This window comes from Homarus americanus, unplaced genomic scaffold (genome assembly GCF_018991925.1).
Source record: "Homarus americanus isolate GMGI-L3 unplaced genomic scaffold, GMGI_Hamer_2.0 scaffold58045, whole genome shotgun sequence".
Classification (NCBI taxonomy): Eukaryota; Metazoa; Arthropoda; class Malacostraca; order Decapoda; family Nephropidae; genus Homarus; species Homarus americanus.
This window is the reverse complement of record NW_024727808.1, coordinates 6473-22603: the sequence shown is the minus strand read 5'-3', so window position 1 is coordinate 22603 and position 16131 is coordinate 6473. Positions and strand designations below refer to the sequence as shown.

Genomic DNA, 16131 nt, shown 5'->3' with positions numbered 1-16131 from the left:
TCGGTAACTGGAACACGTATTGCTCATCTGTACACCAGTAACTCATCTACAATACACACCAGTAACTCATCTACAATACACAGCAGTAACTCATCTACAATACACACCTGTAACTCATCTACAATACACACCAGTAACTCATCTACAATACACACCAGTAACTCATCTACAATACACAGTAACTCATCTACAATACACACCTGTAACTCATCTACAATACACAGCAGTAACTCATCTACAATACACACCAGTAACTCATCTACAATACACACCAGTAACTCATCTACAATACACACCTGTAACTCATCTACAATACACACCAGTAACTCATCTACAATACACACCTGTAACTCATCTACAATACACAGCAGTAACTCATCTACAATACACACCTGTAACTCATCTACAATACACACCTGTAACTCATCTACAATACACACCTGTAACTCATCTGCAATACACACCAGTAACGTATTTACAATACACACCAGTAACTCATCTACAATACACAGCAGTAACTCATCTATACACACCTGCTCATCTATACACACCTGCAATTCATCTACAATACACACCAGTAATTTATCTACAATACACACCTGCAACTCATCTACAATACACACCTGTAACTCATCTACAATACACACCTGTAACTCATCTATACACACCTGCAATTCATCTACAATACACACCAGTAATTTATCTACAATACACACCTGTAACTCATCTACAATACACACATGCAACTCATCTATAATACACACCTGTAACTCATCTACAATACACACCTGTAACTCATCTACAATACACACCAGTAACTCATCTACAGTACACACCTGTATATTTTCTACAATACACACCAGTAACTCATCTACAATACGCAGCAGTAACTCATCTACAATACACACCAGTAATTCATCTACAATACACACCTGTAACTCATCTACAATACACATCAGTAACTCATCTACAATACACATGAGTAACTCATCCACAATACACACCTGTAACTCATATACAATACACACCAGTAACTCATCTACAATACACACCTGCAACTCATCTACAATACACAGCAGTAACTCATCTACAATACACATGAGTAACTCATCCACAATACACACCTGTAACTCATATACAATACACACCAGTAACTCATCTACACTACACACCAGTAACTCATCTACAATACACACCTGCAACTCATCTACAATACACATGAGTAACTCATCCACAATACACACCTGTAACTCATATACAATACACACCAGTAACTCATCTACACTACACACCTGTAACTCATCTACACTACACAACTGTAACTCATCTACACTACACACCAGTAACCAGGGTCGGCTTTAGCTTCTATTACTTGTCCCTTACTTTTATCCTCTTCTCCGCTGTTGGTCACGTCTGGGTCACAACCGTTGCCAAGTACTGGGGACGCACTGGCTCCTGACTGTATTTGAACCTCTACTACTGGAATCTTAGTTGTGGGATTTTTTGTTTGGTTGAAAATTGTCTGGTGGAGTTTCACACGATGGAGTATTACCTGAACCTGTACCCTATAATATCACTTTATTTTAAACGATATTTCTGAGTTATTTTCCGATACATCAATGACACAAGTGAACTTTACCCTAAGCACACAATAGCGATTATGTACCTGATACAATGGTATCCGCCTCTCCTCTTTGTATGGTACGGTAGATAACACCTCCCTTACATCACGGGAAGCTTATCCACCCCTACTTATACTTACCCCTTTCGCCTATCTATATCTCATTTCCATAACTATAACATAACATAACTCCTTAATGATCAACATTAAAATATGCTCCTTTTTTTTACATAAAAATTTGTTTATTAACTTTCGTTTAACTATTAAATGTGAAGTATTTGTTGTTTTTAAAGTAATGGCATACGGGTACATGGCAGCGTTCCCCCATCCCCTCCCTCCGTGGTAACCATCGTCTTCTACAGTAACTCAACGGGAGGGATTTTATCAGCCAGTTGTTTACATGCGGTACTGCTAGACACTAGAGGGTCTGTCTACTAGGTGACTGTGTGTGTGCCACTCGGGAGGAGCTGCATGCTAGGAAGACGTGAGCGCCATGGGTGGAAAATTGTTTCTTTTACTTTTACTCTGTCATGTTGGTGAGTAATGTTGTTATATTTATTATTATTATTATTATTATTATTATTATTATTATTATTATTATTATTATTATTATTATTATTATTATTATTATTATTATTATTATTATTATTATTATTATTATATATATCATTATTATTATAATCATTATTACATGCATACATACAGTGCATTCAAATTTATTGACCACAACAATACAAAATAATACGACTACATTCAGTAACTTCATTATGTATGATTATGATAAACATTTAACCAATACCAGATTAGATAAATTGCAAAATGAGAAACATTTAGTTACATGCGACTGTATTATAAATAATTAATATACAGTATACTCGTATTGCAGAGTACATAACCCAATCTGCAGTCCACACAAAACTGTAATTTTCGTCTATATGAACAATACTGAAAGACGGTTAATATTACATTAACTTTACAAACACACAGACTCCCATGAATAGTTTTACATTAAATATCAGCAGTAAAATGTTATGTAAATAGGTCCTACATTGTGGCACATTCGTAAATTCCTTTTTATATATTCAGTCAAAGGTTAACACTGCACCATCTGCCTGAACATAATATTGTAGTTGAAATAGTTACTCCTGTAGGAGCCAACACCCACGTCTATTCCAGCTTCCTGTTTCTTTCACTGTAGGACGTTTGGGCCAGGGGGGTTATGACCTAACCTAACCTAACCTAACCTAACCTAACCTAACCTAACCTAACCAGTTATTTTGTCTCCCTGACACAACACTGATGACGTCACGGCTGCATCAAACAAACGTCGTTTTATTATTTACATCATTGTTTTCGTATATAAATCACACTCAAACTTCAACACAGGACACGGCTGGACTTTTGACAGCAGAAAACACTGAACCATCGCACGTGAACGGTGGACCAAGATACACATAAGTTGCACAAAGGGGCTATCACACTAATATATTCTTCTTCCGCCAGTGTGGAGCACGATGGTAGCGAGGTGTCCTAAAGGGTGGCAGCACCGAGGGGGCTCCGACCAGTGCTTCCTCATCCACCACTACGGGGACATCAGGAAATTTAGTGACGCTAGATCCTACTGCAAAGCTCACGGCGGCGACCTAGCTACTATCGACACCACTACCACGAGGGTGAGTCTACCTGGTCCTGGCTGAGAAGGAAAGACATATGTAATCTCTCTCTCTCTCTCTCTCTCTCTCTCTCTCTCTCTCTCTCTCTCTCTCTCTCTCTCTCTCTCTCTCTGTTTCAGCTAATCTGCATTTGTAACCCAGTAGGAATAATCAGTGAATCTCGCACTGTGATCACTGCGACTTACAGCGTCTCACACACATTCCATTGCCATCCACAACTGGTCAAGAAATCTGCCATAGGAAACAATTATATCCTGGGTTGATTTTACCCTTTGACGACGATATTTTAAACCCTTTGACGACGATGGTTTAAACCCTTTGACGACGATGATTTATCCCTTTGACGACGATGGTTTAACCCTTTGACGACGATGATTCAACCCTTTGACGACGATGGTTTAACCCTTTGACAACGATGGTTTAACCCTTTGAAGACGATAGTTTAGCCCTTTGACGACAATGGTTTAACCCTTTGACGACGATGGTTTAACCCTTTGACGAAGATGGTTTAACCCTTTGACGACGATGATTCAATTCTTTGACGACGATTATTTGACCCTTTAACGACAATGGTTTAACCCTTTAACGACGATGGTTTAACCCCCTGACGACGATAGTTTAACCCCTCTGAAGACTACGATTTAACCTTTTGACGACGATGGTTTAACTTTAACCCTTTGACTACGCTGATTTACCCTTTGAAAACTATGATTTAACCCTTTGAAAATGATGATTTGACCCTTTGGAGACGATGGTTTAACCCTCTGAAGACTGTGATTTAAGCCTTTAGGCCCCGTTGTGGATGACCTGTGCCAGGGTGGGCTATTCAAAAAAAATAAAATAAAAAAATAAAAATAAAACTTTTGTCGACGTTGTGTTCTCAGGACTGGCTGGCGCTGGCTGTGGCCGAGACGGGAGACGTGGGACAGAACGCCTATATGTGGGTGGGCGCTAAGGAGACGACGGAGGATACCTGGATGTGGGTGGAGACACAGTGCCCTGTAAACCACACTATCTTGTGAGTGAACTTTCATTACTGTTACTCCCTCCTGTTCCGTCTTGTGAGTGACCCTTCCTCTGTGTGTTACTCCCTCCTGTCCCGTCTTGTGAGTGACCCTTCCTCTGTGTATTACTCCCTCCTGCCCGTTTTGTGAGTGACCCTGCCTCTGTGTTTTACTCCCTCCTGCCCGTTTTGTGAGTGACCCTTCCTCTGTGTGTTACTCCCTCCTGTCCACAACGAGGGAATTATTATTGTTTTTCACTATATTGGTCGACGATAATGAATGAACAAATGAATGAATGAGCGACTTAGTAGGTGAGTGAGTGAGTTAATGCGTCGTATTTTATTTTCAGTTTTCAGCAACTTGGGAAATAAGGACACATACCTCTTTATCACACTAGTTAACACATGTTAAACATCTCCATCAAATTATTATAGTAACGCAGCTTATTGGTTGTCTTAAGAATACTGGTCTTTGATTGGTTGAATAGTTCCCCCTACGGTGACGTTATCTGGAGTTGCATCAGTCTGGTTTGTTGTTTAGTGCTGCCGAACCTTAGTTGTGTATGAGGGAAAGTTCAAAGGCAAAAAAGTGTGTAAGATGAATTGGTAAACTGTTTTCGTATAGAATTCAAGTGACCACTGAAGAAACCCTTGTGTGTGACACTTTTAATTGTCATTTACACAGGGTCTTTGCTTCTTATAAGGAAAATCACCTCTGCTTTATTTCCATATCCTCTCTATCTCTTTCCTTCTGCTTCAGGCCGTGGGAAGGGGCGGGCCAGGGGACTTGTGCCGCCTTCACCGCCAACTCTAAACTTATCAAGCAAGACTGTGACCAGAGACTCAAGTTTATCTGTCACCGCAAGATCAGTGAGTATATCTGTCAGTCCTTATTAATGTACAGAGGAACCTGGACTTAATGCGATGAAGGCTTTAATGGTTATATTACGACACGGAACTAATTTGGGAGTGGTTAAGGTTAGATTACAATTGGTCAGTTTGTGTGAGTGTCAGGACGAAAAGGAACTTTGAGGTTTCTTTGGTTTGGTGGTGTCACTAGTACACAAGCAGGATCCTCCCAATGTGGCCTGACGGAGAGCTGTGTCACCAGTACACAAGCAGGATCCTTCCACTGTGGGCCTGACGGAGAGCTGTGTCACCAGTACGCAAGCAGGACCCTTTAAATGTGGCCTGACGGAGAGCTGTGTCACCAGTATGCAAGCAGGGTCCTTCCAATGTGGCCTGACGGCGAGCTGTGTCACCAGTACACAAGCAGAGCCCTCCCAATGGGGCCTGACGGAGAGCTGTGTCACCAGTACGCAAGCAGGATCCTTCCAATGTGGGCCTGACGGAGAGCTGTGTCATCAGTACACAAGCAGGATCCTTCTAATGTGGCCTTATGGAGAGCTGTGTCACCTGTCCACAAGCAGGATCCTTCCAATGTGGCCTGACGGAGAGCTGTGTCATCAGTACACAAGCAGGGCCCTCCCAATGGGGCCTGATGGAGAGCTGTGTCACCAGTACACAAGAAGGATCCTTCCAATGTGGCCTGACGGAGAGCTGTGTCACCAGTACACAAGCAGGGCCCTCCCAATGGGGCCTGATGGAGAACTGTGTCACCAGTACACAAGCAGGATCCTTCCAATGTGGCCTGACGGAGCTGTGTCATCAGTACACAAGCAGGGCCCTCCCAATGGGGCCTGATGGAGAACTGTGTCACCAGTACACAAGCAGGATCCTTCAATGTGGCCTGACGGAGCTGTGTCATCAGTACACAAGCAGGGCCCTCCCAATGGGGCCTGATGGAGAGCTGTGTCACCAGTACACAAGAAGGATCCTTCTAATGTGGCCTTATGGAGAGCTGTGTCACCTGTCCACAAGCAGGATCCTTCCAATGTGATCTGACGGAGAGCTGTGTCACCAGTACACAAGCAGGGTCCTTCCAATGTGGTCTGACGGAGAGCTGTGTCACCAGTACACAAGCAGGGCCCTCCCAATGTGGTCTGACGGAGAGCTGTGTCACCAGTACACAAGCAGGATCCTCCCAATGTGGTCTGACGGAGAGCTGTGTCACCAGTACACAAGCAGGATCCTTCCAATGTGGTCTGACGGAGAGCTGTGTCACCAGTACACAAGCAGGGTCCTTCCAATGTGGTCTGACGGAGAGCTGTGTCACCAGTACACAAGCAGGGTCCTTCCAATGTGGTCTGACGGAGAGCTGTGTCACCTGTATACAAGCAGGATCCTCCCACCAACGTGGCCTGACAGAGAGCTGTGTCATCAGTACACAAGCAGGATCCTCCCAATGTGGTTTGACGAGAGCTGTGTCACCAGTACACAAGCAGGGCCCTCCCAATGTGGTCTGACGGAGAGCTGTGTCACCAGTACACAAGCAGGGTCCTTCCAATGTGGTCTGACGGAGAGCTGTGTCACCAGTACACAAGCAGGGCCCTCCCAATGTGGTCTGACGGAGAGCTGTGTCACCAGTACACAAGCAGGGTCCTTCCAATGTGGTCTGACGGAGAGCTGTCACCAGTACACAAGCAGGGCCCTCCCAATGGTCTGACGGAGAGCTGTGTCATCAGTACACAAGCAGGATCCTCCCAATGTGGTCTGACGGAGAGCTGTGTCACCAGTACACAAGCAGGGCCCTCCCAATGTGGTCTGACGAGAGCTGTGTCACCAGTACACAAGCAGGATCCTCCCAATGTGGTCTGACGGAGAGCTGTGTCATCAGTACACAAGCAGGATCCTCCCAATGTGGTCTGACGGAGAGCTGTGTCACCAGTACACAAGCAGGGCCCTCCCAATGGGGCCTGATGGAGAGCTGTGTCACCAGTACACAAGCAGGATCCTCCAATGTGGTCTGACGGAGAGCTGTGTCATCAGTACACAGCAGGATCCTCCCAATGTGGTCTGACGGAGAGCTGTGTCATCAGTACTGGCAGGATCCTCCCAATGTGGTCTGACGGAGCTGTGTCACCAGTACACAAGCAGGATCCTCCCAATGTGGTCTGACGGAGAGCTGTGTCACCAGTACACAAGCAGGGCCCTCCCAATGTGGTCTGACGGAGAGGTGTGTCATCAGTACACAAGCAGGATCCTCCCAATGTGGTTTGACGGAGAGCTGTGTCACCAGTACACAAGGGGCCCTCCCAATGGGGCCTGACGGAGAGCTGTGTCACCAGTACACAAGCAGGATCCTCCCAATGTGGTTTGACGGAGAGCTGTGTCACCAGTACACAGGCAGGGCCCTCCCAATGGGGCCTGACGGAGAGCTGTGTCACCAGTACACAAGCAGGGCCCTCCCAATGGGGCCTGATGGAGAGCTGTGTCACCAGTACACAAGCAGGATCCTCCCAATGTGGTTTGACGGAGAGCTGTGTCACCAGTACACAAGCAGGGCCCTCCCAATGGGGCCTAACGGAGAGCTGTGTCACCAGTACACAAGCAGGGCCCTCCCAATGGGGCCTGATGGAGAGCTGTGTCACCAGTACACAAGAAGGATCCTTCCAATGGGGCCTGACGGAGAGCTGTGTCATCAGTACACAAGCAGGATCCTTCTAATGTGGCCTTATGGAGAGCTGTGTCACCTGTCCACAAGCAGGATCCTTCCAATGTGGCCTGACGGCGAGCTGTGTCACCTTTACACAAGCAGGATCCTTCCAATGTGGCCTGGCGGAGAGCTGTGTCATCAGTACACAAGCAGGATCCTTCTAATGTGGTCTGACGGAGAGCTGTGTCACCAATATACAAGCAGGATCCTCCCAATGTGGTTTGACGGAAAGCTGTGTCACCAGTACACAAGCAGGGTCCTTCCAATGTGGTCTGACGGAGAGCTGTGTTACCTGTATACAAGCAGGATCCTTCCTGTAAGGGGGCGTTTTTTTTCCAACATTCACAACACCCTTATCTTACTTACTACTATTGTTCTTTTTTTGCAACTTAAATCACAGCTTCAATTCCCCTGGCTTTGATCAATGATTAAAAACAATCCCACCACTATAGCCACCAATTTATACTGCCAGACTGGGGTCACTAATTCTAAGGGGAAATACTTAACTCTATTCTTAATTTCTAAGGGTTGCTGCCACCAGATCCCCTCTGGGCAGTATGTAGCTCGTTAGGTAGCGGGCAGAGTGACTTAGGCATTGGGCTAGGTTTTTGATTGACCAGATCGATCAGGGGAAGGAAGGGTGAAACCACAACATGTCTTAGTCCTTTCAATTGTTCTTTCTACTTACTTCAGTTCATTGGTTGCTACCTAACCTCAGTTCTTTTTTGTAGCATGTCGAGGGTCTAGGCACCTGGGACTTGCAATTGTGATATCGGGTCACTTGGACGGAAATAAAACTGTTATTCTGCGGGAAATGAATACTCCTAAAATACTCTAAGAACAGGTATATTTATATGAAATCAAAGGGAAAAAAGGGATATTATTAACATATAACTTCAAGGGGCAACTCCTCGGCTTACTGCAGACTCAGAATTTTCTTATTTTTACTCGACTGCAAATTACATTTCATTACATACATTACAAACTAAATGATACTTCACTAACTGTTGGTAGTGCATATGAGATGCACTCACAACATCCAACATGTTATTACTGAAACCAACTCATACATGGGTCCACTACCCAACATGGGGTACTTATTCCAAAATTACCCCCCATACACATACAACAACACTGTGGACATATAATTCCAAGGCATGTCCCAGGGTATCACACTGGCGCCTGTAACACTGACGATTGCTGTGGTGATTGGTTAAAGTCAGACACATGGCGAGTCTGGGGTCTAGCTCCACGAGGTAGAGTGGAGCCAATTAATAATGCCGAATGAGCACCATCGCTCATATATTGACCACTGCTGAATATCCACCGACTCCGAGCGACAGGTGGGGCCTCAATTAAGCCCCACTGTACCTGAGAACGAAGTTGGAAGGCGTTACTGGTGATTTGGGGAAGCATGGTCGCTCAAACACAAACAACATCTCTTGTCTAGCGACGTCAGACGACATTTACTTTATATTACTTCTTACTGGGTGAATGATAATTCCACTGTTAAGGCATTAACACTGATAATCACTACAATTGACTGAATCAAACTGAATGGCTAGGGAACACAAAACATACCTGAGAGCGAAGTTGGAAGGCGTTACGGGGGATTGATCTCCCGTCTCGCTCTGGTTTATATACCCCTGAGTTGTCAGCGATCGCTACTCACGCAATGACAGAAATAACAAACAAACCCAACTGTTACTCATTCAAGGATGACCCTCCGTTGACAAAGGTCTGGCGAATTACTAAAGTTGATTTACACAGACTAATTCAAGATTCAGTTTGCCAGTAGAGAGTGGAAGAAACGTATTGACAACTGTGTTTGAAGGCGGGACTTACTGGGAGGGATCCCGAGTGTAAAACGAATGGGAAAAACACGTCTCTCCTTAATGCTATGAATACATACAATTAATATTATATAACCGTACCTGGGTACAATACAACACATGATTCCGTCACATTCATTTGGTGAGTTAGTCTTTATCAATGACCCCCATTTTCTGAGGTTCTACAAGAGCAGTGGATTTGAATGTTATGTAGCGTAATATGAATTAAAGGGGGTTTTTAGGAATGACAATGATGTGCGCAGCACATAGCCTTCCCCTCCCAAAGATTCATATTCTGCGGAATAATATGCAAAAGCACTAACGAGGTAGTGTACATACATTTGACACATCTTAACAGTTCGTGATTATAGTACCTTAATATAGAAAACAAAACATAAGGAGGCTTAAACGTTTCCCACTAGCGTCTCCGCTACCTATACATGCAACAATTTATCAATTCCGTTATTTCAGTACAATACAGTATAGGGAACATGTCCCTAGCAGTTCGTCAGTGTTACATCAACATATTTTTGGCATTAACACATAAACAGTGACTCTTTGACATTACATCTACAACAAAAGTTCTCTGCATGAAATTCCATATACTAAGGAATTTAAATTCTTGTCTATGAATGGGGAATCAGTTACACAGACACTTCCTCAGATTACTACTCCATTTCAATAATAATTCGCCTTTTCAAAACAAAGCCTTGGTTCTATAATTACACAATGAGGCTCATAACAACAAACCTGGATTTTCTATCTCACAGTTCAGAAGAACTGGCATTTTAAGGTCGGGGTGACTCCCTCACCCAGAGTGAGTCAACAACCCAAAAAAAAACTTCCGACACTCATAAAAACTGAGATTTCTCCCTTCGACAACATAGGCAGTAACTGGATTTCCGGACTTCAGTTCGTAAGAACTGGGATTTAAACTGTCGGGGTGATTTCCTTACTCGGAACGAGTCAACAACCCAAAAGTTCGGATAACGCACATAAACTGAGATTTCTCCCTTCGAAAACATAGGCAGCAACTGGATTTCCGGACTTCAGTTCGTAAGAACTGGGTTTTAAGATGTTGGGGTGACTTCAGTACAACTGACGAAGTCAACAACCCCCCCCAAAAAAAACATTTTCAGACGGCTGATCTTCAAAAAGCATCCCGACAAACCATCTGAGCAACTGTCTCCCCCACCAAAAAGATTATAATTAAACAAATCAACTTAAAAAAAAAATATATAGACATTTCCATTACTGAGAGTCACGCTCACAAAAAAAAAATATTAGTAATTCGGTAATACTTTACAAGACTGTCCCCTCGGTACTCAACAAGTATTCACTGTCTTTTCAATTGCCCTGACTTTAACACTGTCATCACTTTACAATGTACTCTGTTGTACTCACACTTGGGGGTCCTTACATGTATTTTCTACAATCAATTTTCAAAGATTGCGTTCTTTCATAGATGTCCATATCACCACACTCTTAACACGGCATATGTTCACTGCTTGCTCATTGTCTGTAAATATCAAAGTATTAACTCGAGTGATCACACAATTGCTATGTTACCAGTGTAAAAGGCACCCCAAAAAATACTACCTTGGTATACAACAACACTTCTCTGATACTCACAAAAGAATGTAAAAAAAAGAGTTAGGTAGCTAACCTCTGATTCTCAGACACTTTTCAACACTGAACTTCTCAATTTTCCACACTTCACTGTACACTTTACTTTCAAACAGATTTCTAATTTTCTGGAGGCAATTGTTCTAACCTAACATCAAGTAAAGTATTTGCCGTGAACTGTTTTCAACTTCTCCGTAAAACCACAGAAAAAAAATTGCACAGAATTACAATCTATACTGTACACTGGAAAAATTACGGAACAAAATTATTAGCAATCTGAAATATTCATTAGTTTCAGTGAAATGGTTAGGTACTTGTACAGAGAAATGGTTATTACAAATCACACTTAAAAAAAATATCCACAGTATCACATTTATTCCTACTGACCTGATACCATGTAAATTACATCACCACCCGTGCCACCAATGTAACGGGGCAGTTTTTTCCAACAATCACAACACCCTTATCTTACTTACTACTATTGTTCTTTTTCTGCAACTTAAATCACAGCTTCAATTCCTCCAGATTTGATCAATGATTAAAAACAATCCCACCTCTATAGCCTTCAATTTATACTGCCAGACTGGGGTCACTAATTTTAAGGGGAAATACTTAACTCTATTCTTAATTTCTAAGGGTTGCTGCCACCAGACCCCCTCTGGGCAGTATGTAGCTCGTTAGGTAGGGGGCAGAGTGACTTAGGCATTGGGCTAAGTTTTTCATTGACCAGATCGATCAGGGGAAGGAAAGGTGAAACCACAACATGTCTTAGTTCTTTCAATTGTTCTTTCTCCTTACTTCAGTTCATTGGTTGCTACCTAACCTCAGTTCTTTTTGGTAGCATGTCGAGGGTCTAGGCACCTGGGACTTGCAATTCTGATATCAGGTCCCTTGGACGGAAATAAAACTGTTATTCTGCGGGAAATGAATACTCCTAAAATACTCTAAGAACAGGTATATTTATATGAAATCAAAGGGAAAAAAGGGATATTATTAACATATAACTTCAAGGGGCAACTCCTCGGCTTACTGCAGACTCAGAATTTTCTTATTTTCACTCAACTGCAAATTACATTTCATTACATACATTACAAACTATATGATACTTCATTAACTGTTGGTAGTGCATATGAGATGCACTCACAACATCCAACATGTTATTACTGAAACCAACTCATACATGGGTCCACTACCCAACATGGGGTACTTATTCCAAAATTACCCCCCCCCCCCCATACACATACAACAACACTGTGGACATATAACTTCAAGACATGTCCCAGGGTATCACACTGGCGTCTGTAACACTGACGATCGCTGTGGTGATCGGTTAAAGCCAGACACATGGCGAGTCTGGGGTCTAGCTCCATGAGGTAGAGTAGAGCCGATTAATCATGCCGAATCAGCGCCATCGCTCATATATTGACCACTGCTGAATATCCACCGGCTCCGAGCGACAGGTGGGGCCTCAATTAAGCCCCACTGTACCTGAGAACGAAGTTGGAAGGCCTTAAGGGAGATCTGGGGAAGGATGGTGGTTCAAACACAAACAACATCTCTCGTCTAGCGACGTCAGACGACATTTACTTTATATTACTTCTTACTGGGTGAATGACAATTCCACTGTTAAAGCATGAACACTGATAATCACTCCAATTGACTGAATCAAACTGAATGGCTAGGGAACACAAAACATACCTGAGAACGAAGTTGGAAGGCGTTATGGGAGATTGATCTCCAGTCTCGCACTGGTTTATATACCCCTGAGTTGCCAGCGATCTCTGCTCACGCAATGGCAGAAATAACAAACAAACCCAACTGTTACTCATTCAAGGATGACCCTCCATTGACACAGGTCTGGCGAATTACTAAAGTTGATTTACACAGACTAATTCAAGATTCAGTTTGCCAGTAGAGAGTGGAATAAACGTATTGACAACTGTGTTAGAGAGCTGGACTTACTGGGAAGGATCCCGAGTGCAAAATGAATGGAAAAAACACGTCTCTCCTTAATGCTATGAATACATACAATTAATATTATATAACCGTACCTAGGTACAATATAACACATGATTCCGTAATATTCATTAGGTGAGTTAGTCTTTATCAATGACCCTGTTTTCTGAGGTACAAGCGCGGTGGATTTGAATGTTATGCAGCGTAATATGAATTAAAAGGGTTTTTAGGAATGACAATGGTGTGCACAGTACATCCCAATGTGGTCTGACGGAGAGCTGTGCCTCCAGTACACAAGCAGGATCCTTCCAATGTGACCTGACAGAGAGCTGTGTCACCAGTACACAAGCAGGATCCTGCCAATGTGTCCTGACGGAGAGCTGTGTCACCAGTACACAAGCAGGATCCTTCCAATGTGGCCTGACGGAGAGCTGTGTCACCTGTACACAAGCAGGATTCTCCTAAGAATTATTATTCTACTCTCCATTTACTGGCGACGTTAATATGTGGTAATAATGTATACGATACGTAAGGTTGTGAATCAAGGTCTTCCTACTTATGTTAATAGAACAGTGTGAACAACTCTAACTACCGAACCAAGGGGGTAGTATGGATTGTCAATGTTTTGGGATAATTACGGTACTTATGTGTGTACATATAAATCCGTTTAAATGGTATTCCGTAGATGTATTTGTAATTGGGATTATTTTGTGAATGTTTTGTTTGGTTTATCCATTCGGTACCACACCTTATCTCCAGCTTCTTTTTCTTTATTTTTTTTTATGTGCACGTGTATCAAGTTCTAGGGTCAACTGACACTATCAGAAACACTATTGCAGTGAAATTAGGATTAAGCATACATAAGGTCTCTTTAGATTAGGTTAGGTTCAGATGAGATCCAGTTAGTTTACGTTGGGAGTAGGTTAAGTAAAGTTGGATTTATTTGGGTTGGGCTTAAGTCAAGTTGGGTTTGGTTGGGTTGGACTTAGGTCAAGTTGCGTTTGGTTGGGTTGGGCTGGGCTTAGGTCATGTTGGGTTTGGTTGGGTTGGTCTTAGGTCAAGTTGGATTAGGTTAACGTTAGGTCCAGTCACATTATGTTGAGCTTTTCTCGGTTCGGTTTAGCTATTTTAGGATAGGTTAGGTTAGGCTACGATTAGGTGAGGTTAGATAAGGTTAGACCAGTTTATATCAAAAGTTATATAAAGTTAGACCAGATGAAGATTAGAGTAAGTATTATCTTTAAACCTTTTTTGGTTTAATTCGCCTCGACTTGTGTTTTCCCTGTGCCGCACCGTAGACGTCCCTCCGCCCTGTGACTACGAGGATGACTGGGAGCAGCTCAATGGTTACTGCTACAAGGTGAGTTTTGTTTATATTCTTGAAGTCCTTCACAAGTAACTGTTTCAGCTGACGCTCTCTCTATATCATAATTAATGTGGAATTTACATACAATTAATCCTTTTTTACATAGAAATCTGTTTTTATTTTATAGTAACCGGGATGCCTTGAGTTACCCGGGTATCTTTTTTATCAAATAAAGTTAAGCAGAATGTGTAGCCAAATACATAGATGTTTCGAGTATATTAATTCAGCTTGTACACTGATTCAATTTTTTTTTGTGGTTCGTACAGAGGTCTACAGAGGTACACTCATGGCACGACGCCCTGGTAGAGTGTAACATGGAGGGAGCGTCTCTTATCAGCATCACAGGGACACTAGAGCAACAGTGGGCTACAGACTTCGCAACTGAAGCTCACGACAGCGTCTGGACTGGTCTCACCGAAGAGGTAGTGTAAACTATGTAATGGTTCTTCTGCTGCTGAGTACCTCTTTCAGAAATGTTTTTATTCTTTGAGTACGATGTCTTAACCCTTTGAATACGATAACAAAATTGGTAAAATTATCGTTTTGGTCATCCATCTATTTGGAAGTAGGATAGAATCGTTCAAAACCTAACCTAACCTCTCTCAGACGGCGGCAACTTAAAATCCTAAAATTGCTGGATGACCTGAACAATAATAATACCTTATTATGTTACTAATCTAAAGAAAAAATTACACTGAGATTCACGAAACAGTAACTTCTGAAAAAATAAATCGCATTTTTTAAATAGTTTTCATAATCTAACAGCAGCTACTCTACATTAGTTTCTCGTCGATATAATCCATGACAGAAAAACAACCTTTTGACCAGATATTTCATTAAAATTTACGACCAGAAAACATTTGCGAGATAGATATACTGTACATATACTGTACTTGTAGACATTGTTCAGTCAAACTGGCATACAGGTTTACATTGGTTCAGCATGTATATATATTATCCGGAATAAGAGATTTGTTTTCATTGTTTTTAAAATTTGGATATTTACTTCATTTGTTAGGGACATCCAGGAAGCTTTGAGTGGATTGACGGCAACAAAAGCAACTATTCACACTGGGACGAACCCGACCAACCTGACATGTGAGTAGGTGTTGATTAGAGTGGGTGTTGATTAGAGTGGGTGTTGATTTAAGTTGGTGTTGATTAAAGTAGGTGTTGATTTAAGTAGATGTTGATTTAAGTAGATGTTGATTTAAGTAGGTGTTGATTTAAGTAGATGTTGATTTAAGTAGGTGTTGATTTAAGTAGATGTTGATTTAAGTAGGTGTTGATTTCAGTAGGTGTTGATTTAAGTAGATGTTGATTTAAGTAGATGTTGATTTAAGTAGGTGTTGATTTAAGTAGGTGTTGATTTAAGTAGATGTTGATTGAAATAGATGTTGATTTAAATAGGTGTTGATTTAAGTAGGATTTGATTTAAGTAGGTGTTGATTTAAGTAGGTGTTGATTTAAGTAGGTATTGATTTAAGTAGATGTTGAT

At 42.2% G+C, this 16131-nt stretch overlaps 1 protein-coding gene across 1 annotated transcript; it reads left to right on the top strand.

The window, feature by feature from the left end:
- Nucleotides 1–3135: 3135 nt before the first annotated feature.
- On the top strand, nucleotides 3136–15731 carry LOC121865917 (C-type mannose receptor 2-like; the record flags this gene model as incomplete). The annotated part of the gene is made up of 6 exons (XM_042365471.1): nucleotides 3136–3294; nucleotides 4179–4312; nucleotides 5058–5167; nucleotides 14566–14627; nucleotides 14900–15055; nucleotides 15652–15731. Coding segments are annotated over exons 1-6 (701 nt in total), but the record flags the coding sequence as incomplete, so codon positions are not given.
- Nucleotides 15732–16131: the final 400 nt, after the last annotated feature.